The 24,111-nt window shown below is 42.9% G+C and overlaps 2 protein-coding genes across 2 annotated transcripts in view; one reads left to right on the forward strand and one right to left on the reverse strand.

The window, feature by feature from the left end:
* Nucleotides 1-1,571: 1,571 nt before the first annotated feature.
* MRPL1 (mitochondrial ribosomal protein L1) lies at nucleotides 1,572-18,141 on the reverse strand. Its single transcript, XM_010709641.3, has 9 exons — nucleotides 17,995-18,141; nucleotides 17,777-17,882; nucleotides 16,923-17,169; nucleotides 15,151-15,234; nucleotides 13,558-13,629; nucleotides 13,224-13,335; nucleotides 11,763-11,863; nucleotides 3,400-3,481; nucleotides 1,572-1,996 (listed from the first exon to the last, which is right to left on the reverse strand). Exons 1-9 carry the CDS (start codon nucleotides 18,026-18,028, stop codon nucleotides 1,839-1,841), a joined length of 996 nt encoding a protein of 331 aa, XP_010707943.2. The 5' UTR covers nucleotides 18,029-18,141; the 3' UTR covers nucleotides 1,572-1,838.
* A 1,831-nt stretch (nucleotides 18,142-19,972) lies between these two features.
* CNOT6L (CCR4-NOT transcription complex subunit 6 like) overlaps nucleotides 19,973-24,111 on the forward strand; it is a 36,853-nt gene continuing 32,714 nt past the window's right edge. Inside the window, exon 1 of the mRNA XM_085222246.1 lies at nucleotides 19,973-20,110. The gene's annotated coding sequence lies outside the window, so the exon portion shown is untranslated. The remainder of the gene's footprint in view (nucleotides 20,111-24,111) is intronic.

Genomic DNA, 24,111 nt, shown 5'->3' on the forward strand with positions numbered 1-24,111 from the left:
AATTGCCACACAGCTGTAGTTAAAGTCAGCAGAACAACAGTATTATGTTAGAAGCATAGTGATTACTACCTGTTGCAGAAAAAGTAGTTTTGGTTTTACCACACCAACTAGACCCGAAGAACAAAAAGTCAAATATATTTGAAGGCTCAACTTGGCAGCATTTAAGAGCTCAATCCTCATCAAGAGGATAATTAATAGTAAGGTAAACTAGCACATCAGATTTTGCTATTCCTAACAAAGTCCTCTGTTTCAGTTAATAAGTCTTCGCTTTCAACATTTTCCATCAAATCTAAGTGGAATTTGCAGATATTAAGAGTCAGAGGAACAAGTTAAGCTATGAATGAATAAAAGGGACTCCACAGCCTTTCTCCCCCACTTCTGCATACATTGGCTGGATGGGGAGCCTCTATCTACAGGGGCCATTGCACCTCCACATTAACTAACCAAGCACACAGGCCCTACACCCCTTAACGACTCACTGCTCCTCTCACAGGCTTTCCATCCCCATACAGAAACACAATAAATCCTCATAAAGCATCAGTCAGCATTTTTAGGCAAACTCTTAACATGAAGCATAGGACAGGAATATTCCTATGAGTTACCTGTACAGAAGGATCCATCATTGTTGTGAAGCCTTCTTAACTTCAAACCCACTCACTTACCCCCAAGCAGTTGTTTGCAAGGCTGTCAAAAGTGCTTCTCTACCTTCATGGCAGATAAAAAAAATCAACACAACTTTCGGATCTTCACTCAGGTTTCACCCTAAAGTAGTTCAGTATATGACAGTTAGAGGAAGGTCAAGTTGGGTGTTAGGAAAAGGTTCTTCACCAGAGGTGATCGGACACTAGATGAGGCTCCCTACGGCAGTGGTCACAGCACCACGCTGCCAGAGTTGAAAGAGCCTTTGAACAACGCTCTCAAAAATAAGGTTTAAATTTTAGGTGCTCCTGAGTAAAGCCAGGACTGGATTCGATGATTCTACCAACTCAGGATATTCTATGATTCTAGCATTAACTCTTTATTGCGTATTACAAACACTAACTAGATTCCCTCAGAGGCATAATCAGTTACAGAGGGATTAAATGTTATTAGAAAAATGTAGCACAATCACTCCTCTCACATAAGCCATTTTTTTCAGAAGGGAAAAAAATGTATCAACTAATACAGTATGTCACAAAGACTATCCTGCATTCAGAAACATTAAGTAGTTTCAGAGTGCCTAGTGAAGCAGCAGTTCTCTATATATTATTTTAGTATCTATATTTATATTAAATGAAAACAAAGTTGGATACCACAAGCACCAGGAAGATGCAACTCCCATCAACTCAAAAGCAAATTCATCCCTGATGCTGCAGAAAATAGGACAGTAAATTAAAACCTAGCTTCCTTCTCTTTGTAAGTTATACAGCAGCTTCCCACAAGGAACTGCATTCGTTTCTCTGTGTGGGTCTGAGTCTAATGCACAGAAATACTGAACATTAGGTGATTTCCACAAAGTAGAAAACTCAGCACTATGAATATAAGGTGTACCAGTCTTTCAGCTCTAACTGTGGAAATTAGATGGTGATAACTCAGAGTTTATACTACAAAATTTATTAGACTAGGAATTATCACATGCCAAGACAAAACTACACACAAATTAGGAAGCTTTCAGCTACCAACAGAAAAAGCCTAAGACATCTTCAGTTTTGACAACATATTCCTGTTTCTGACAATTTCTTGTCACACAGAATTTTAAAAATGAAAGTCACAGATCTATTTTTTTTTTTTCACAGAATATGATTTGAACAACAGCATTTGCTTTTCAAACTTGATCATCAGATGCACAAGGAAAGGCATCAGGTACTAACAGATTCTTGAACAGGTTTTTCTTCATCATCTTCTGCAGTTTCTTCTTTTTCTTCCACTTTCTCTGCCTCAGGGAGAAGTCCATCAAGGTTCAACAGTAAGCCCTCACTGGTTGAAGATCTAATAACCAGCTTCTTCACAAAAGGACCTAAGAAAACAAAGAATACCAGCTATTCAGTCATCCACCAATTTTCATGTCTCCATACTGATTTATCTTAATACTAATCCAGATTTTGTCAGTGTATGACCTGAAGCAGAACCACGCAAGTAGATCAAAATACTGAGACAGAATTAAGATTGTAGATAAACTAACAATGCATTCTTCCTACACACAGCAAACTTAAAATTCTCTATGGTAAACCCCTTATCTTCATTCTGTCAATACCATCTCTACACAGCTTGGCTTCCAAGTGTTTACAATTCCTTATTTACAACTATTAAGCCTTCTTCCTAACAATATAATTCTAGTCAAAACGATCACATGGGCACAAATGTATGCTCCAAAATACATTACAATTGCTTTTCCTTTATTTGCAGCTTCATGAAAATTAACTAGGCACTTGCTGATCACAGAAATACTCATACATGACAGAGGGCATAGAAGAAACCTATACTATTTCAGGATCCTACCACCAAATGCTGAGTGAGTCTTTTGACAAGAGCAACTACATATATAGTCCAGTTTCTTAGTGGAAGTTTATCTACATATACTCCAAGAACATATGCCTGGTAGTATTTTGAGTCTTCCAATAGATTAAGTGATTTGCAGAGGAATGCTGTTTTAGTGCTAATTGCACAGCTGCATGAAGACATGCGAGCACATATGGATAATCTGAAAGAATCAAACTTGTAGCTAAGTGATTGATAGTTAGCAAGCCTACATAGATTCCATTGTTATAAAGATACTTTAAGGAACACGCCTGCATCCTACACATAGCAAATATTTTTTAAACTAGTAAAAACAATCAAACAAAGGCTCACAGCATAAGCTAGATACCACAAAGGAGGCAAAATACTATGAAAATAGCTCACCGTTAGTTAACTAAGTTAGTGTAGTTCATGAATAAATCCCATTAATTAAAAGGTGCAGCATACCTTCAGGCAGGTAGCTAGCATCAGAGTAATATCAACTGAAGCAACTCTTGAGTAACCAAAGGTGGATTCTGTGATTTTGAGTTTAAATACTTTGTGCTGAGTTCCAGAAGGGTCATGCCAGGGGGCAAAAACAATCCACACAGACTCTGAAGGTCTTTATGACTTATGCAGATTTCACTGTATGGCTATAAGCTATTTAAAAAAAAATCTTGCAAACTAAGCTTTGCGCATCACTCTCCTTTCATCACACAGTTCTATGTGCAACAAGAGCTGACATCAGAAGTGCACACTCTATCAATGCCCTCATGGACTATCCAGTTCTTAAGTTATGATTCACGAAGTTACCCATCCAAAGCAGAAAAAGCAGTGATGTCATTAATTACATCCTGGTTAACATTTGCTTCTTCATTTTGATTCAACAGCTTCAACAAGTAGATACAAAAAATAGCTGCTTACCAGCACTTGATGGTTTGAACTTGCAGATATCCTCAATAATTGTTTTTAGATTGGCAACGATCTGCTCAGTAGGCATATCCAGCTGAAAAAACAATAACACAGAATTGGCCATGATGCTCTTAAAACCTACACAGATATATCTGAAAGTGCTGGATATATATGAATTCTGTGTTTGGATAATTATTTTTTTTCCCCCCACTGGGAACATCAAGCTATTTCCCTAGGATATCAAGGTAAGTGGGTCCAAAGGAAGGCCACAAAAATGATCAGAGGGCTGGAGCGCCTCCCTTATAAAGACAGGCTGAGGAAACTGAGGCTCTTCAACCTGGGGAAGAGAATGCTCCAGGGGGACCTTACAGCAGCCTTCCAGTACCTGAAGGGGGCCTACAAGATAGCTGGAGAGGGGCTTTTTTTTTTTTTAATAAAGGTATGAAGCAACAGGATGAGGGAGTATGTTTTTAAACTAGAAGAGGGTAGATTTAGACTAGATATTAGGATGATTTTTACTGTGAGGGCGGTGAGACACTGGAACAGGTTTCCCAGTGAGGTTATAGATGCGTCCTCACTGGAGGCATTCAAGGCCAGGCTGGATGGGGCTGTGAGCAACCTGTCTACTGGAGGTGCCCCTGCATATAACAGGGGGTTGGAAGTAGATGATCTTTAACATCCCTTCCAATCCAAACCATCCTATTATTCTGTATTCCTGTTAAAGAGTTAGACGTCCCATTAACAGCCTTATCAAAGTGTCTCAGAAGTATTCTGTAAGGTTGCATGGTTTTCATTATTTCCCATCTTTCTGTACATGACATTCAAGAATTACACTTCCATAGCTCCATACACATGTAGCCTTACTGATGTTCTAAAAACAATGCACATATGCACTTTCTCAAAATTACAAGGAAATACAATATTTGAAGAAATAAGCATCAAGAAATAGCCATCAAAACACAAAACAGATCATCTCCAAAAAAAACAAAAGTACTTCAAATTGAAGGCATTAAGATACACAACTGAACAAAAGAAATCATTAAAAAACACAAAAACTTGGAGTTCTGCTTCATTTTTACTTTCCCATTTCAACATAATACAACTTGCAGCTTGTGTACTGAGCACAAAGCACAGACCAGTTTGCAACTACCCTTTTTATAGACTTCAGTTCCCATCCACAGCTTTTTTGATCTTCCAACCAAAACCATCAACTGGTGGCTCCTCATTCTGCACATTCTGCAAGACTTACTCATTGCTTCAGCTACATAAGCAGTCCTCACTGGATTGATCCTAAGTATTCTGGAGCAAACCAGCACCACTACCAAAGTTGTATTATTTCCTCAGATATTAAACACCTCAAATCACAACTTCCATTCATCTCTATGGACACTATTAACAACGAGCAACTCACAAGGAAGAGACAAACCCAAACATCCTGGGTTCAAATAAATCCAGAGCCACAGCTCTTGATACACTGAATACACATTACCCAGACTTAATGTTCTGGAAGCATAATGTCCTGCAATGTCATGTCATCTGCCCTCTGGTTTCACCCATACAATCCAAAAATCTTCACCTGTATGAAAGTCAGTATTTACTTTCCTAGAAATTTCAGAAATGGAAGAGAAAATAGCATTTTTCTTACAGAAAGAACTCCACTTCAGTGGACGGTACAGTAATCACTGAGGTCTCATCTTTCTCTCCAACTCCTCCCAGTGCAGCATAAGCAGATTTCATTAACATCTCACTTACCCATAAACATATTCATTGCAATAGATATGCTGTTAAGCTTCAGTCGTCTCCTCCCAGATTTGGTCCATTAATCTCTTTATATGCACTTCAGGCAAACTTCTAATCTAAACACCATTCCTCTGCTACACAGACCAGTAGTCATTCATTTTTATTACTGCTATGCTGATTGCAAAGCTTGATGATAAACCTGTCACAAATTAACAGATGTAGAAGTTTGTTCACTAATGCTGAACGTATCATTTCACTGACTGACTGATCACGCTTGAAGGAATTAAAAAATAAAGGAATACTCGGAACAATTTAAACAATTTAACACTAATAGCTAATTAGAAATTATACTTCAAATTAAGGTTTGAGTAATATTTGCTTCCAAATCTTGCACTGTGTTCATGTCTCGAGTAAGCCTTCATTTGTACAGCTTGATAAGTGTTAAGTTACTTATTCATCCGTAACCAAGTCTAGAACTCAAAAGAAACAGAATTTTCAAGTTTCTCTAAGTAATACATTGCAATTCTAAGAACTTAAGACTACAACACATTATGAGAGAAGGCAATTATCTCAAAACACAGAGACATCTGCTACCATTCCATATTTGATACTATTAGAAAACAGGGCAAAGTAAGTTACATTCCATCAGATAACATGACACATCCCAACAGCCTGTGTGCCATAATTTTCTTGAGATGTCCGTGGCACCATAATGAAGACATATAATTCCCAAAGGGCTCTGAATATTTCAAAATAGTTTCCACATCCACACAGTAGGTATCCCACAGTATGTCTTGATGTGTCACTGTGTTTCAGCACTTAGATATTTAAGGTTAATTTTAGGCTTACTAAGCTGACAAAAACACTCCAGACCAGACCTAAAGCTGTGCAAGCCACATAGCAGATTGATCTAGCAGGAATTGGTCTTTAGGTCTTTAAGTCTTGAGTCACTCTGGCAAATAATAAAGTCTACAAAAGGAACAACTATGAATCTAATTCTAGTCCATTTTGTATAAAACAACTTAAACACAAAGTAGCTTAGAAAACTGATAGTACATACTACGACTGGAACACAAAACTGAAGTTCTTCTTGCTTACTCTTTCAAGTTTAGGACATCACTCTCTAGAGTAGCACTAGGTGCTGTAAGGAGGGTCAGCAAAGTTCATTCTTCCTTATTGGTACGAAACATGCTTCTTCAATAAGGTCTCTCACTGCCTCTGCTGAGACTCCACAAATGGAGTTTTAAACATCACCTTTTCGGGAATCTTTAGAAATAAGCAACTGAATACACAGAAAAGGCACTTGCCTATTTGCTGGCTACATCTACAAATAAAGAACTAAAAGATGCCCTACTATTAAAAAAAAAAATTGAGTTGTTTTCCTGAACTGCTCTTGGGAGTCATATCCTGAGATTGGTCATGGCAGAATCTGTGCTACTGATGTAACCACTGTCTGTTACATGTAACACACACAGAGGAAATGCCAGCCATGGCAGAAAAACCAGGGGAAGGCCAAGAGAGCCTTTTCTTCTCCCTCCTCTGCACATCTACCAGTCGCTTTCAGTTCAGACAACAGTAATTTCACATCACATTCAAAAAATATACAGGAGCTATAAAGCTTGAGCCTCCATCTCACTCTTGCACTGTCTCTTCTTCCAGCTGTCAATATAAAGAAAATATGCAATAACATAATATTCCTAAAATACTGCCATCCCAAGAGCCTTGTACAGCTAAGCACATCAGTCCACCCTCCACTCCCAGAACCAATTATGCCCTCTTGTGAGGGAGCCAGAACATGCATTAGCACTGATCCACCAACACATTTTTCAGCCTCTTCTTGAACTTGCTCAGCCTCTTTCCCACCTCAAGCCAGCCACAGGACTGAGGCTCCTACATTAAATGCTGCAACAATCCAGAAATTATAGTTTCAGCACTTATACTCAAAACTCAAGTTCCACTTACTAAAAAAAGTCTTACAGCACAATACAGTCAATAATTATCTGTTCCAAAACTGCAACTGGAATTGTTACAGCTTTATCTCATGGCATGTAAGGGACCTGGGCTGGCCAGTAGCCATTCAACCATAAAGCTGAATCAGTTCTCAAAGCACTTAAACTGGGCTTAAAGCTGCAGTATCTAAGAGGAAATTTAAAAAGAAAGTTATCCCCAAATCCCCTATTACAATCCTTCTAAGACAACTAACAAGAATAGAAAACCCATCAACAACAGCATTCCAAGTCTGCCTTCTTCAGGTGCAAGATCCAGAATTCCAGTTACCTATAATGAATAAAAATGTACTGCAGTCAACTGCAAAACAAGAAATAAGCTCAAAGGGAAGCATGAGTTCACAGTTCTGAGTTCCCTTTGTCTCCTAGTGCTAATAAGAAATGAACAGCAATGCATTTCACCTTTTAGTTCATATGAATAGGGAGAAATTTCAGGAGCACAGTAAGGTGTCAAGTAATTAACAAAGGTACTGTGACTGGCATCCTGTAATAATACATGACCTCTGCACATCTCTGCACTATTCAAGTAAAACCACTTCTACTATTTCAAGAGAAAACACTTGGCTTGGCTGAACTCCAAGAACTGTTCCTCAGAGGCCTCTATAGAAAAATGTTAAGAAAACCTCTTTAGTACAGGTTTAGCTACTCCTAACATTTTATTTTGAGTAGGATCAGCATAAGAAAACTGCATTTCATCATTACTCAGAGTCGAATGTCTTTCAGTACACAGCAAGAGCAGAAACCAGAGCTTCTCTTCTTTCGAGAGCAGAAGACCGACCCCAAACCAATAGCTAAGTGCTGACACACATGGCAGATGAATGTTCCTGTAAGAACATCTGGAGGACAGCCAGTATCAGTTAGAGAAGAGCACTGACCTATTTCGTGCTGTCTTGCTTTCCACAGGCTTCTGCTTAGTTATAAATCTTACTGAGAAAGTCAGCAAGAAGAAAAGGAAAAAGCAAAAAAAAAATCCTAAACCAAAACAGAGCTCTTAGTAGGAAACTAAACTAACACAGACCCTGTAGATCCCGTCTTCTCATCCTGGCACTGAAGTGGAAAGCATTTCAGAGGTAGTAGCTGTAATACTGCTGCTTCACAGATAATAGTAGCAAAGGCAAAAATGCAGGCTAGAGCAACCCTTATTGTGGCTGTACCCCTGGTCCTCGCAGTTGTCAAGTACTATTTTTCCTAGTTCTAATTCAGCTTGCTACAATTTCCTCCACACCTCCAATTCCTCATTTTGTTCCAAATTCAAGCTGTTTGCCAGTAATTGATGACAAATAGAACATCATTCTCAGGACTGTGCAAACTATCAGGATCTGTACGAGACTTAATTCTCACTAGATAGACAGACTCACTAGGTAGGTAACAGAAGGCTGAATGGCCCTAACACCCTGGACCTACCCAAAGCTTGATTTGCTCAGAAACAGTTCCTTCAACATCCTACCTCTAATGTAGACTGGCATTTCTGTTCCCCATCTTATCATAGACTTCACTCACTTATATATCCCATATACCAAATTGCAGAAATCTCCAATTCAGTCTCACCTCTCTGTACTTATAACCCTACAAATGAAATAGTCCTTCTGTACAAACCATTCACAAAAGGTATACAATATGCTTCCTAAAACAAACAATTCTCACCTCTCAGTATCATCTTGCTCTGTTTCACAGGAGAACCATTTCCCAGGCAGCTCTCTGCATAGACAGGAAAACAAACTGGAAACTTCTTTCTGGTGTCACATTTATTTCCATTCTGATTTTTCTAAGCATCTACAACTCAGGAGAAAAAAATAGTAGCACTCTATCTACATTCAAAAGCAATGTCAAAATCCTCAATAAAAATGACTTTAAGCTGCCCTCTTCAGATAGCATGATTTTGAAGAGGATATCTTGAGCATTCTCATTTTGCCTCCCTTCTGCTTTAAGCTCCATGTCTCGAAAGAACATTTTACATTCTGTTTCACAACTCCAGATCTACTAATTAAATCTAACACTGCCAACTCCCAGGCTTCTCAAAGACATCTCAATTACTTACAAAATAAGAAAACACCATTAAGGCTGCTGACTTATGTGGGAGTACAGCACAACTTCAAGCTATTGGCCGTAATTGAACTAACAGGCAACATAAGACAGCAGCACTAAAAGGAAAACATCTCTTTGAGAAACGCCAGCTTGGCAGAGTCCCAGAAACATCTACGCTACCACCTGGAAAACAGCAATATATCTTCACATCTCCATGCAATTCACAAATGATTATTTTCCTCATTGGCAAGGCTTAAATGTAAAGAGCTCTAGATTTAGTGGTGAGCAGACATGCATAACCACGCAAAGCTCCCAGAGCCTTGCCTAGAGCAGATTGCCTCCCAGCGCTGCTGCACAAACAGCACAACTAGGTCAGGCAAAGGAGAGCAGCTACAGAGGGTGGAGACACTTTATGCAAGCTGTAGCCACAGACATCCTTCTGCATACAGCTCTCTGAACACGTCACATGTGCTGTGCTGGAGTCACCTCTGCCACGTAGCTTACAGTATCTTGCCACAGCTCGACTGTGCGCAAGAAAATCCCCATCATACTACTTCCAAACCAAGATTAAGAGCTCATTGACAATAACCCGCTATTTACCATGCGGCACAGGTGAGGCCGCACCTCGAGTACTGTGTTCAGTTTTGGGCCCCTCACTACAGGAAAGATATTGAGGCCCTGGAGCGTGCCCAGAGAAGGGCAACGAAACTGGTGACGGGTCTGGAGCACAGAGGAGCTGCTCCTATGAGGAGCAGCTGAGGGAGCTGGGATTGTTTAGTCTGGAGAAGAGGAGGCTCAGGGGAGACCTCATAACACCCTACAACTTCCCAAAGGGAGGCTGGGATAAAGAAGAGTTTGGCCTTTTCTCCCAGGCAACGGACAGGACCCAGGGAGATGGCCGCAAGTTGTATCAGAGGAGGTTTAGGTTAGACACGAGGAAAAACTTTTTCTCTCACAAGGTGGTCAGGCACTGGAACGGTTGCCCAGAGAGGTCATGGAGTTGCCGTCCCTGGCAGTGTTCAAGAGGCGTCTGGATGGGGAGCTACGAGATATGGTTTAGTAGCTTGTGGTAGCAGTGGTAGTGAGAAGATGGTTGGACTAGATGATCTTATAGGTTGTTCCCAACCTTGTGATTCTGCGATTACTAACTAAAAATCAAAAAATAAAAAATGACATCTCAGGCTGCACCCAGAACTTAAGTTGCCTTGTAGCACCAGCATCTTATATCATTAACACAACACAGTTTCAGACACTCTGACCACAACAGTAAGAAGGTACAATAAGTAAAACCAACTGCAATTACTTCAAATGCTATCAAACCATCTGAGTTCTTCAGTCACTTTCATTCAGACCTGTGGTTTTTTAATGCTTTATAAAAAAGTGAATAGAAAAAAAGAACCTTAATTTCAAGGTATTTTAAAGGCTGATCTACAATACAAGATGAGCAAAGTTAAAGGACTAAAATTTAATCCAAACCAAAAGCAACATGAAATATGTTCAAAATGCTGGAAAAAAAGACAGCTATGGATTTGTGGTGCTTCATGTAGTCACTTAGACTTGCATACAGATAAAGATGTAACTTGTCTGTATGAAAATGAAATACATTCCATATTCTAGGAGAACAATTCTGAAAACCTCAGTTTTGAGTACTGTATATAAGAACAGGTCCTTTAAATTCACATGCACAACTCACAGGAGCTAGCCAAAATTAACAAGCTTGGTTATCTCTACCACCACCAGACAAAACTGCAGAGATTAGAAGTCTCATAAACTTCCTTTCCACACCAGTATCAGTTAATGGAAAGTTAAATATAGGCAGGATTACAAACAGACTTAACAGAATGGAAGCAAAACAATTCAGAACAAAAAAAAAATTCTTAAGGAAAAGGATTAAAAGCCTGTAAGAGAAGAAAAAATACTTTTCTAGAACTCAGTTTCTTACATGGCAGTAGTTAAAGCACAGATTAATTTTATGGTATTTAAGGCATGGTGCAATGAAGTTTTTTTTTCTGCCCTGAACCAGGATCGAAGTTTTTAAAATTAAACTAGGTCTGAAAATTTCAAAATGAAAACAGTCCTTAATTATTAGGGTCAAGTGAATACATTCTGTTCCCCTTGTGCATACTCTACAAACTTATAACCCACAAATCATTAATTACATAAATAACACTTCGCTTTCTTCACATAGAATTGTTGGGGTTGTGGAAGTAAGCATTAAAAGCTAAAACACTACAGGGATTGCTAGGAATAGGGCACATTTTGTATTCGAGTTGCATCTTATTTTGTTCATTATTACAATTCACCGCCAATAGAACAACAATCACAGATCCTATTCTCAGCATCCTTAACTTCTCAGCATTAGATATGTATCACTCCCAGTCTAAGTGGAACCATCTTCCATCATTGTACTTTAATGACATATAGTGCTCACATCAACTGAAGACACTACACAAAACAGACTGAAGTTTCATTTACTTCATGGGTCAGTAAATAATAATTAAAAATCGTGGGAATGCACAGGACAAAAACTGTTTTCTTCTCTGTTTCCATACTAACTTCAGCTCTATTGAGCAGGGCAATTAAGAACTCTCCATTACCACTTACTCTTGCTATCCTTGTCTTGATTAGACGCTCATCTTGTACCATGTACTCAAGACCTTCCCTGAAGAACTGAAGCATTTTGGGAATATCATGACCCAGGGAATCTAATTAAAAAAAAAGACAAAAGTTAATACTTACTCGGAGGGCAGAACATACTATTAAAAAAGGGAGAATTCAGTGTTTCACCTTAAAGCAATTAAGCACCAAACAAAAATGCCGTTTCCATATTTTCTATTAAAATCTCCCTCCATATTCCCTCGTCCTTAATTAATCAGATATTCACAGATTATATAGTAAAATAATTCAATATGCAACTCAGATCTCACTTCAATTTTAAAAAATTGTGAAAAGCATACATACGTAGTCTTTGTTACCTAGTATAATAGTTTGGAAGACTGGGATCTACTACTGGTTCAACTCAAAACCATCTCCAAGCATCTGCCTTGGAAACAGTATACAACTGTGAAATAGCAAGATTACACTCTACCTGAAACACTCTGGCCCAGTGCAGCCACTGCAAAAGTAAAGACAGCTGGTTTTGTTATCTCAGCTGCAGAAGCTTATTTAACAGATTTACAACATCACTCAATTGCTTCAACTGCAAGTATTATTTCTCCCACATGTCTTTGGATGGCTCCAAGATAAATCAACCATCAGGAACCCACAAACTAATCAAGTTCATAATGAAATAATACAGCTTTCATTTTTACAGAAACATCTGGAGTATTCTGTTGTAATGCTTTGGACAGGCTAATATATTTTTTGCTGCAAACATACTGGCAGCTAAGAGCAGTGCCTGCAGCTTGTGAATGCATTGTTAAGACAGCTGGGAGAAGGTAAGTGATAATCTGAGTCAAGATTTACTGCTTTAAGAAGCTGACACATCTATGTAAGAAACACCCCTAAAACACATCTAAAATAAGCACGGGAGATCAAAAATATTTAGAGACTGACATTTGATGCTTACAGAATCTGACCTGAATAAAAAGTTCCTCGTGCATAATAAAAAGGTAATGACATGCAAATAAGTGAACAAATTATACTAACAAAAAGCATGAAGAACATTGTTATTCAGAAGCACAAACACAATGAGCAGTGATGAAGATGGGATCCACTAACTGTTAAACATCATAACTACCTCAGTGAACACACTTAACAAGCTGCTTCTATTTTCTTAAGTTTGCCACACAAAGTTCACAGTACTATTAGAGCTCATCATATACAGAATGATATGCACAGCTAGTTGACAAACTAACATCAACTGTAATCCCAACGTTTGTGTTGTAGGAGAAAGGGGCAAGGCACAGCACCAGCTTCCTAAAGCAACTCTCCTAAGACAAAACATGCGGCTCAGTCACATCAGCAAAATACTTAATGCAATTCTATGTGCTCAACAAAAAAGTCACCTCAAGAGTTCAATCTTGTTTCAGTACTTAGATTTATAAAATAGATTTTGCTTCTTACTTCTTTTTGTGCTGGGGTATTTTTGTTTTAGCTTGCTCCTTAATGGTATCAGTTTAGGCATTATTGCAGGAACAGCTATGTAGAAATCCATTTTAATTTCTTCTTCCAAAATCTACAGTAAAACAAATGCAAATATATTTAGGAATACAATGAATTACCCAAGTACACAAATTCTAACTACCAACATGTTAGAACACACAAAGCAGTATTTCACTGTTCATATTGGCTGCTAACTTATAGCTAGAGCTTTTTGGACATAAAATTTCTTGTTCCTTCCCCATCAGTCACTATGGCAAATTAAAATGCTTAATTTACTTAATTAAAAAATAAATACCCATTTGATTAATTCAATGCCTCCCACAACAGCAGCTCCATTCTCTCGAGCTATTTCAGCTTCTTGCTCATTCTGTTGGAAGGAAAAAAAAAAAACAAGCATATTAACATCAGTACAACTGATTGCTCTGTATCAACAGCAAAGGAATGTCTTAAAACTAATCCAAAATACCCCATACTGGAGATTTAACACTGGAGCAGCAACTCCAGCTCACTCCACTCAATTCCAGTCCCAGTAAGAAGCAATAGGCTCATCTTCAGTCCTCTCCTGGTGAATTATGAGGGAAAAAAAAATACATCATCCCACTTGGGAAAAGCTCGGTCTCAAGCCCTTTCTCTCCTATCACCATCTTTTGAACGTCACAGACAACCACCCACTACAGAGAGACAACATTTACTAAATGCTACAAGAAAAGCATGGAGAATGCTACTTAAAATCACTACAAAATAAGGCTATTTACCTCTGCTATTAAAATTTTGCTTCAAATAGCATTTAGAATACAACTTCATTTTTCTTCTGTGAGACTTAGCTGTTAACATACTTTGAAACACTGAATAATAGCAAGAATCATGTTTTGGCTCAAGGTTTTTGAAAACGTAAATACTCCTGACCAAGAGTCAAAACAAGGTTTCCCTCAGAAGAAAGAGCTGACTAGCTTCACCCTTCCACATGAAAGTGGTGTCATGTGACTGGAGCCCCTCAATCTTCATCCACATACACATCTTCAGAACACACGGGGTCTCCTACCCTGATTGAATTTGAGTTTAAGAGAGGTTTCAAGACACTGCAACACAGAACCTGGCATGCTTGTCAGGCCTCAGTTCTATAGGAGGATTCTCACCTCGCAGCTTACGTAGAAAATCTATCAAAAGTCAGTTCAAAGGGTCATAAATTCAGTTCAAGGCACATCTCTAGGATAATCTCATATTGATTATACGTAACTATTCTGTTAGAAAAATTAACGGGCAAAGGACAACAGCAGAGAGCCTGTACTAGCGTCATTCAGATAAGACAAAGGCTCCACACATCATATCATACTAGTGAACTCCTACAACAGAGGATGAAGGATTTGCGGGGAAGGCTGTTTTGTTAATTTCATTGGCTGCTTGCTTAGGGTTTTTTTTTTTTTAAAGTTACTCCCTACCACTATCACATGCATTCTGTTCCAGTACAAGCTATGGTGAATAACAAACACTTCTAGTTTGCACTGTCTACTAAGGCTTAAGACAGTAAGGATGGGAATGATTGCTGCACCAAAATGTCCATCTTTATTACAGAATGATCAAAATCTTCAACCCTATAGAAGACTTTACTCATCCCTCTCCTTTAGTCACACCCATGCAGATGTTTTCTCCTTAAGTGCACTGCTAAAATGAACCAAATATGTAAAGATAACATGACATAGGAAACACAAGATGCATATTAACATGTTAAGACACTGTTGAAGACGTATCCCTGAAAGACTTGTAAGTTCCGTAAAGCATTTGAAGAGTCTTCTCAATGCCAAGTACCATACATACAACACAACTAGTTCTTACACAAGAGCGTGCTGGGTTCATGACACACATAAATAAGTAATTCAGGCTTACTGACCTCCGTGAAAACCAAGACCTTATTCGTTTCATCTGTAAAGCGGTATGGAAGAAGAACAATGCTTGTAAACTGATCCACTTTTTTCTAAAAAGAGAAAAAGAAAAATTGAAACAAATCACGACTAAACAAAGTCATATTAAGTAACTTTGTCCCACACAAATGCAGCCACCTGACAAAAACATGAGTACTTAGCCTATACTTACATATAGTAAACGAAAAAAAAACATACAAAGCATAGATTGTGACTGCTTTTGTATGTCCGCTGTAGAATACAATCGTAACTTCACCAACTTAAAAATGTATGAGTTCTTCATGATGCTATTTGCTCAAGAGAAAGGAGCTGGGGTCACTGTCTCCCATGTGTAGGACTGCTACACTCAGGTGGCATCAGTAACAATCACTGAGACCCTGTCACAGCTTATCACAATTATGTTACCAATTTAGTAGACAGTGCAAAACAATCACAAGAAACATATCTCTTGCCAAGGCATAAACATACTACACAACTACTAAAAACAGTTGCACAAGGTCTGTGTTGCTTGAAGTATGAACTTAGCTAGCTCTAAGAGCCACCGGTATGCTAAAGATGATATTTAGTTAGACACAGAAGGAAATAAACTTTTAAGAAGCCAAACTGCTTTTTATCTATGGAGGAAGCAGAATATCTTAATGTAAGGCTCAACTGGGCTAGACACCTTTGAAATGACAAAATGGATGACCCTTTGCAGGGTGACAAGAAAAATGCACCAAGACAACACTCAGACCAGAGTCCTAATAACCTCTTAAGCAGCTGAGAGGGCAATAAACATCACATAGAAAAGAAACTGTCTATGCTTTTTCTTCATTTCTTCATCTGCATCTTTTGAAGACTTGCAAAGACACCATCCACTTCTAGTTTGGTGAGGAAGGCTCACACTGACATACTCACTCAACATGACCAGGTTGTTAACCCAAACAAGGAAATGAGATGGCCATGGCACTCCTCTAAGAACAATAGCTTTACAGCAACTTAACAGTAGTCCTAGCTCTCATGCACTTCAAAGTAACATAGGGAGTTCTGCTTTGGATTCAAGTCCAGTCTGTCACACTTTGGAAGCTGGCATCATCTGTGGTCATGCAACGTGAAGCCATCTTCCAGTAATTGCTGAGGATATCAGCAGCTCCACAAGAATTTAACAGGGCTTGTGGATGAATTCCAAGGGTTCCAAGGAAATAAACAATGAAATAAGTTTTGTTAAATAAATAAATAGATGCTTCCCTTTCACACAGAAGCGCCCTCACTCCAACCGTGCCCATAAAAAAAATCATAAGCAAACATGTACTAACATACTTCCACAGAGCATGACAAAAACAGAAATTAAAACATGGTGGGAAGCAGAGATGAAAAGAAGCTAGACTAAGACCTTTCCCTATAACATCATCCCAGAACAAAACACGCGTCTAAGGTAATAATCTAGGTGGAAAGCTCAAGGAGGTGTAAACCTTAGTTTGACCAGCTCTGTCTGAACCTGAATTTCAGACACATAATAGCCCATCTTCATAATTCCTGAAGATTCTTATCTTCACCCCAAGTACTTAAACTACATTAAATAAGCATACACACAATAAAAGAATTAAGTCACCTGCAAACACAAACAGCGCTCCAACACTCAGTCAGAGCATCTGCAAGAGGCAGATGAGAAGACGACTAGTAACATTTACTCTAAACTTAAAACACAGCTACTCATATTTTAATAAGAAAATATAAGAATTAATAGCCACTTCCCACTTACCTTCTTCTGTAGTTCCATATCTAGGGTCACATTAATATACACAAACTGTTTTGGGTATGTGAAGTCCAGTTCCTGAAATTTCTTTAACATACCCACAGCTTCTTCTACATTGTAGGATGGTCGCTCATAGTACCACGTCAAGTACACATCATCCACAGGCTTGCTCAGCAACGGCCGCCTGCCACGTCCTTTTTTCTTCTGGGCTTCTTCCTGCTTGGCCTTTTGTGAGCTGCCTCTTTTAGCATTTCTGACACATGAAACACAGAAAACAATAAAAACCCAGCTATCATCAACCATAGAAAGTTACTTACTTTAAGAGAAAGAAATAGCTACTGTTAAGTAACTGTAAATCAGCAAACAGTTAGAAAGGTAGGTTCTACATTCAACAAGCAGCATCCCTAAATTAACTCTAATTAATTCCCTCCAATGGCCAAGCCAGAAAACCAACTTCCAGCACAGTTAACAAGTGAGCCCCAATCCTTGAATAATCCTACCTGCCTTATCAGGCTCTCAAATCATTGAGAAAAATACTTCAGGCAGAGAAAGATACTATTTCGCTAATAATAAGAATGCAAAAAGTGAGAAATTAACTGCTCTTCAGAGCTCTCAGCATATTGCGCGCTCCACTGTTCTGTACACTGAGCTCATTTTTTCCCCTTTTCTACTTAGACAGTAGGATCCGACTTTAAGAAACAACAAAATAAACGTCAGAATCTGAAGAACGAGATGTGAGAGGAGCAGCTGAAACACCTCGGTTCACTCAGCTCAGAGAAGGCCGAGGGATGCCTCGCGGCGGCCTCCGGCTCCTCGCAAGTAACGGAGGGCAGCGCCTACAGCCCCCAGCACGCACTCACTTGGCGGCCGCGGCGTAGAGGCGGGCAGGCGGCGCGGCGCTCAGCGGGCAGGCGGCGGGACGCTGCTGGAGCCCGGGCAAGGCCCATCGGCGGCACGGGGTCAGCACTGCGGAGAAAAGCACGCACGGCTTCAGACGGGCGCCCGGCCCCGCGGGGAGCCCTCCCGCCTCCCTTCCCCGCTCCTCCCGGGCCCGGTAGCGGCGGCCGAGCGCCTTCACCTCGCCGCAGTAACAAGCCTGCGGGCGCCGCCATCTTGCGCAGCCGCCGCGGTGCAACGCAAAAGACGTCCGCCGGGCGCTGTGCTTGCCGAGCCCCGGCTTAAAGCCGCTGCGCGCACCTGGGGACCGCGGCGCAGCTGCTTGACGTTTACATTTCCTGCTCCGTTCCTAAATACGGCAGGAGCCTCTTGGACTACAATTGTTATTTTTAAATCGGAGTAGCTGATGTTACGTGCATATGGAAAACGCAGCATAACAAACCTAACAGGCGGTTCTTCAATGCAACTTACCTACGTGTCCTGGAAAGGGATCAAGGAAAGTGGGAAGGCTTGAGGGACACAGGAAGAAATAACTGGCCTAGTTAAAGAGTCTTGGTGACCAGTGTGGAAAGGCACAAACTCAAAATGCAGAGTTACAGCAGATTGGGGAAAAGAGGTTTCTTTTTTTATGGACATTAAGCAACTATGTATATACTAAAGCTGTGGCAAATGTAATGCAAGACCTACCACATGAGTGCTTAAAGAGTGCCTATGATGGGGTAATAACCCGCATCCTCCATCCTGTTCCTCCAAAACTTCTGAATCCACTCTGAGTTCCCCATTTGTCAGAGCATCACTGCTCCAGACCATGCATTTTGGCCCCATGCGGGATGCACTGGCTCACAGATAATTTGTTAATAATCCTTCTGTATTACAGCACAGCGAGGAACCGAGATGTAATAACAAATGTATTCTGCAGAGGAAGCAGGGCCTTGGGGAGGCTGCAGTGTGCCATACAAGTGCCCCGGGAGACGCTGGTCCAGCCAGCAGTGACCCCAGGCAGGCCACTAGCAGAACCTGGATTCTCAGTTATGCTTCCTTTTGAGAAGAGAGGGAAACAATACCTGAGGTGAGGGTGGCGAGGCCCTGGCCTGTAATGGGAGCTGGGAGATGTACAGAATGATTAACCTTAGCAATAGGAGAAGGGAAGGCACAATCCTCCTTCACTGATCCATTTGGTGGGTTTGTTTTCAGGAGAGCAAATGACCGGAACAGCTAAAGGCACACTCAGATCAAAGAAGTCAGTGCCAATGCCTTTCCAAGCCAACACATGACTTTTCTCCTATAAAAACACATCCCAGTAAAGAAGATTTTTTTCTTTCTTTCTCTCTCACTCTGCCCCCCTCTGTGCATCTGTGCACCCACTCCCAACCACTCATTTACTGGAGACCGTTAGCTGTCTGAACTCTTTGCTCTACCATGGAGGCTCCTTCTGTGCTCCTCGTTCTCTGAGCACCCATGAGCATCTCTGGTCCCACGGGTCAGCGTACAACAACCTGCACTTTCTCTGCCCTTGCTTATTTGTTTTTGTTTTTTTTTTTCCCCTTTTATAATTCACTTTCCCTCACTCTACGCCCACGTATTTTCTTTTAGAACTTAGGAACGGTCCCCGCAGGAAGGCCACCTCCACCTCCGGTATGCCCAGCTGGAGAACACCGCGCTCCAATGCCGGCACACCATTTACCTGCCCCGTCCGCCCTCTGACACGGGTCTGCGGAGAGACGGCGCGGGTTTCGCAGCAGGGGGACACCTCCCGTGGAGAAAGAGGCGATGGCAGACAAGACCTACGCCCCCACAGGCTTACGCTCAGCGCGGGGCCCCGTCACCCCGACACCTGAGTCACTTCCTCAGCCTGCCTGCGACCGCCGGAGGCCTTTCGCGGGGCGACCTGCTCCTCACGTACGCCCTGTCAGACGCCTCTCTCTGTAATTAACGGCAATTAGCCACGGAGGGCTCTTTTCCCTCCCTAGGATCGGGGCCCCACTGGCGTCCCCAGGAGCAGCCGCCGCCCCGCAGGGCCCGCCGGGGGCTCCACGCCACCGCCCCGGGGTCCCGGCACCGCCCCGGGGTCCCTGCGCCGCCCGCCCCGCTCCCGCCGCCTCCTCCTCCCGTCCCCACCTCCCGCTCCCCCGCCCTCCGCGCCGCCCGAGCCCCGGCCCGCTCCTCCCCGCCGCCGCCGCCGCCGCCGCCGCCGCCGCCCCGTTCCCCGTCCCCGGCGGGCCGCCGCCTGCATGTCGTTGCTGCCCGCCGCCCCGCCGCCGCCGCCCCGCCGCCAGCCGCCGCCGCGCCGGATGCAGGTGAGCGCCGCGGCCCGCCGGGGCCTGGCGGGGATCGGGGCCGCCATGTCGGGGCCTGCGCCGCCCGCCAGCACCGGGGCCAGCGGCTGGCCGGGCGGCTGCGGGGCGATGGGCCTGCCCGGGAGAGGAGGGAGGCCGCGCTGAGGGGATGAGGGGCGGCGGGGGGACCGCGCGTCTTCCCCGATCCAGGGCCCGGGCGCGGCCGTGCGGGCGCCGCGGGCCCACCGCCGGGACGGCCAGCCGCTCACCTGGGCATCGTGCGGCGGGGAGCGCTGGTTCTCTCCGGGGGGTTTCAGCTGCCGCAGCACCGCGCTCGGGTGCTGGCAGAGGCGAGGACGGGCACGAACGTCCGAGTTTGTGCAAGCAGCCCGGGGGCTTGCTTCATAAACTTCTCGGTGGAACATGGCGGAGCGTGTTCCGCCGTGTGCTGTCCGACTGCCCGAAACCTCGGCCACGTTCTGTCTGATCTCCTAGAAGCTCAGGGTGAGCAGCTTCGTCCGTCTGCTGCTGAAACTTGGAGGAGACTGAGTGCCCGCTTTTGGGAGCCACAAGTTGTGTTGACTGGCCACTGCTGGGACGGGAGGCCCGTGGCCAAACGCAGTCTGTGGGGAGGGCATTTTGCCCCTGCTGTGCCGAGCGCAGCTGCGTGCCCCTCATCCCGAGCCAACCTGGAGGGGAGCACCTCGTCTTGAGTTGCTCCTGGCGTGTGTAGACATGGCCGATAATGAAAGTAAGGATAACACAGCTATTTTTAGTGTCTGCCATTCCTTTGAGATGTTTTTGCCCCAGTGGAAGTTTTTTAACAAAGAAATACAAAGTGTGTTGTGTCCAATAAGAGCGTCATCCCTGTGATGAAAGCCTAGGAGTTCCTAGAAGCAGAACCCACATGTGGAGGGCCAAAGGGCTTTGGCAGGGCTGGAGTGTGGCCTTTACAAACACAGCACCGCTAGCGTTTTCCTCCCTGTCTCTCTCTCTCCCAAAACGTGATGTGATGGTGAACTTTGTACTGAGAGTACTATCCATCCACTGGGCCTGGCTGTGCACTGGCAGCACTCCAGACTGACAGAGGCGGCTCTGCATGCACGGGTCCCTGCGTGGCCCCTTCCATTTCCACTGCACCATGCTCCAGGCCAGTGTGTACCTTATCAAAGCTCTCAAAATTGAGGGCTGTGGAACTGCAAATGCATCAAGCTCTCTGTGCCCTGCCAAGGGTAGTGAGACATTACTACTTGGTTGTGTCATTTTGCTCCGGAGTAGATGAGTAGTGTGTGCTGATGACATCGTGCTGCTCCATTCCTTGTCGTGTCTGTGCATCACCATATGCGTGGCCCACAGTACTGTGTTGATTCATCCGAACAGAGCTTATGTTCCAATATCTACTCAGGTGTGAAATCTCCTTGCCCACTGTCTTCAGAGATGGTTGGGGATGATAGAAGGCCCGTGACCACCAGTTTGGGCAGAGTGGTGGGAATTCTGCAGCACTGTGCTGCCCACTAAGTAAACCTCGTTAAACACTTTCAGTTTTGTTCTTTTCTCGCTACGAAAAGTGAGGAGCTGTAGCACTACGAGTGCTGAAGTACAACAGAACAGAAATTATTCTGTTTTGCCTTTTCTTTCTGCAAGGGCTCTTGCTTTCTAATTTAGTCGGTGAATTTCATTGAAGCATAAAGTACAATGTAAGTGGATGATAAGTACTGCCACATCCTTGGGCTGAGGTTAGGTTTCCTTTCCCCTCAGAAACTGAGATGCCGACATGCCCATGACAAAGGAGTAGGAATACCCATTATCAGACTGCTGGAAAAAGTTTGTTTGGCAGCAGTATGAAAAACGTGAAACTTTGCAGATTCATTTAGAGCCACTGAGCTTCACACCGGGCCTATATGGCAAACTTCTGCTGGCACAGCTCTGTCTGTGAGCGCTGTGACGAGGTGTGACCCGTGACTGACATAGCTGTGCCAGCAGAAGTCCCTGCTGTAGATGCAGTTATCTGCAGAAGTGCGTTTTTACTGATAGGGCTTGTTTTCGTTTTTAAGGGTGTTTTTTTCCCTGTAGTGGTGGCGGTGTCATTGCCAGCAAAGCACAGCACCTTTAGGGTGAGAGGAGTTGGTGTGTCTGGCTCAGAGGGGACACCACCAGCCTGTGCTCTGTGCGGGCGGCTCTCCTCTCCCAGCCCCAGGTATCAGGAGCTCGGGAACGCCTGCAGTAGCAATTCTCTTGCTGAAGTAAGTGGTGTTATGACTGCTCCTTGTTTTCTTTCCTCACAAGGATCTTTGTAAAGCTTCATTTCGGGCGATAAGCTGGTGGGTTTTTTTTATTGTTTGGATTCTGGCTGTTTTTCCTTACTGGTCTTGCTTTTATAAAAAGCAGGGCAGGCTTTGCTCTGAGCCTGCCAAGCACAGCAGTATTCTGCTCTCACACCAGTCTCGTAGAAATCAGCCAGAACACGATCCCAACGCGTCTGTGGACTGTGGAGGTAAAATGAAAGGGAGCCATTGGAGAAAAGTTAATTAATTTGCAGACTGGGGTGAGTCTTTACTTAATTTAAACCTAAAGCATTGCAAAGAAAATCTTACATTGAGGTAGGTTTCTGCAGCTGCTGTCTTCCTTGTTCAGAGTCAGTGTGCAAAAATGGGGAGGTGCTTTTTTATTTTTTCTGAGAACATTTTGCTTTCAGAGGTAGCATCGGTCATAAGCACAACTCTTGAGCAAATTTCCTGTAACAGAACAGAACTAGTGCTTAGATCAGCCTTATGGAGACTTTTAGGTTGCTGAAGTTTAGAAGGGGGGATACATACAAATGAATGGTTTGCTTTCTGGGAAGAGATCTGTGAGTTCTGAGGGCCTGTGAGGCGTTGGGTGTCATCTGCTCTGCAGGGATCCAGGAGCCAGCATCGTGTTGGATGCATTGTTAGAGAGCATAAGACAGCACTCGAGAGGCCTTTAAAAACTAAGTTAAATACCTCTTATGCATACCTTCTGAATCTAATTCAGGAGGATTTGCTGTGGATTTGCTACTTAAAGCGTTAAATACTAAGCCTCTGCTAATATTTTTTTAAATTCAGTGCTTCTTTTGACAATAGCCTGTAACAAAGCTTGTGTACTTGTTAACTGCTTTGCTTTCTTCAGTCTCCAAGGCTATTGCACATGTGGCTGCTCTCTTCTGCATTTGTCTGCTCTTTTCTGCATTTGTCTGCGTCCCACCAGAGGCACAGGGCAGTGGAGCGAGCTGCCTGGGTACTCCTGCGTGAACACATTTGCCTTGTCAGGTCTTCCGTCATTCCAGCCAATTGCGTAGAAATTGAGAGCAATCCTAAGAGCTATGAGTTCTCCCCCATTTATCAGGTTGTAAATTAACTTGGGTGTCAAAATGTGCAGGCTATTTTGAGAGGCAGCTGCCTTAGCTGAGCTGATTGTGCCGTGTTGGTGCCAGAAAGGGAAGTCCTGCTTTGCTCCCAGCCCTGACACGTGTCGTACCCTCTGCTGAACCAGTTTCCCTTGCTCACCTGGTGGCAAACAGATAAACAGCATGGGAGGCAGAGGCTGCTGGGTGCTGTTAGATCATCACGAGGTACTGTGTAACTTCACCTACTGAGGAGGCCTTTGGCTCTCATGCACAGCTTCTGCATCTCATCTGTACTAATAAAAGCAGAGGGTGTTTTAGGACATTTCTGTATCAGATGACAGCATTTCTGCACCTTAAAAGACTCATGCATCTCAGTCTATGTCAGTAAACTTGACGCATGTACCTCCCATCTCCCCTGAAAACAAGTAAGCAGCTCAGAAGGGACAAAGCCAACTTTTGAGTACCCTGCAGGAGATGGCAGAAAGACTTTGTATGCAGGGGTTTCACTGGGTCCGTTTGTGTCTCTTTCAGGAGTGCCTTGGAGTAGACCTCGAGGTGCAGAGGTAGCTGTAGGGTTGTAGCAAAACACACAGCCTGGTTTTGTTAGAAGCTTAGTAGACTCACAGAAGTGCAGTGTGATGGCACTGTACTGGATGTG

The sequence above is a fragment of the Meleagris gallopavo genome, chromosome 4 (genome assembly GCF_905368555.1).
Source record: "Meleagris gallopavo chromosome 4, MGAL_WU_HG_1.1, whole genome shotgun sequence".
Classification (NCBI taxonomy): Eukaryota; Metazoa; Chordata; class Aves; order Galliformes; family Phasianidae; genus Meleagris; species Meleagris gallopavo.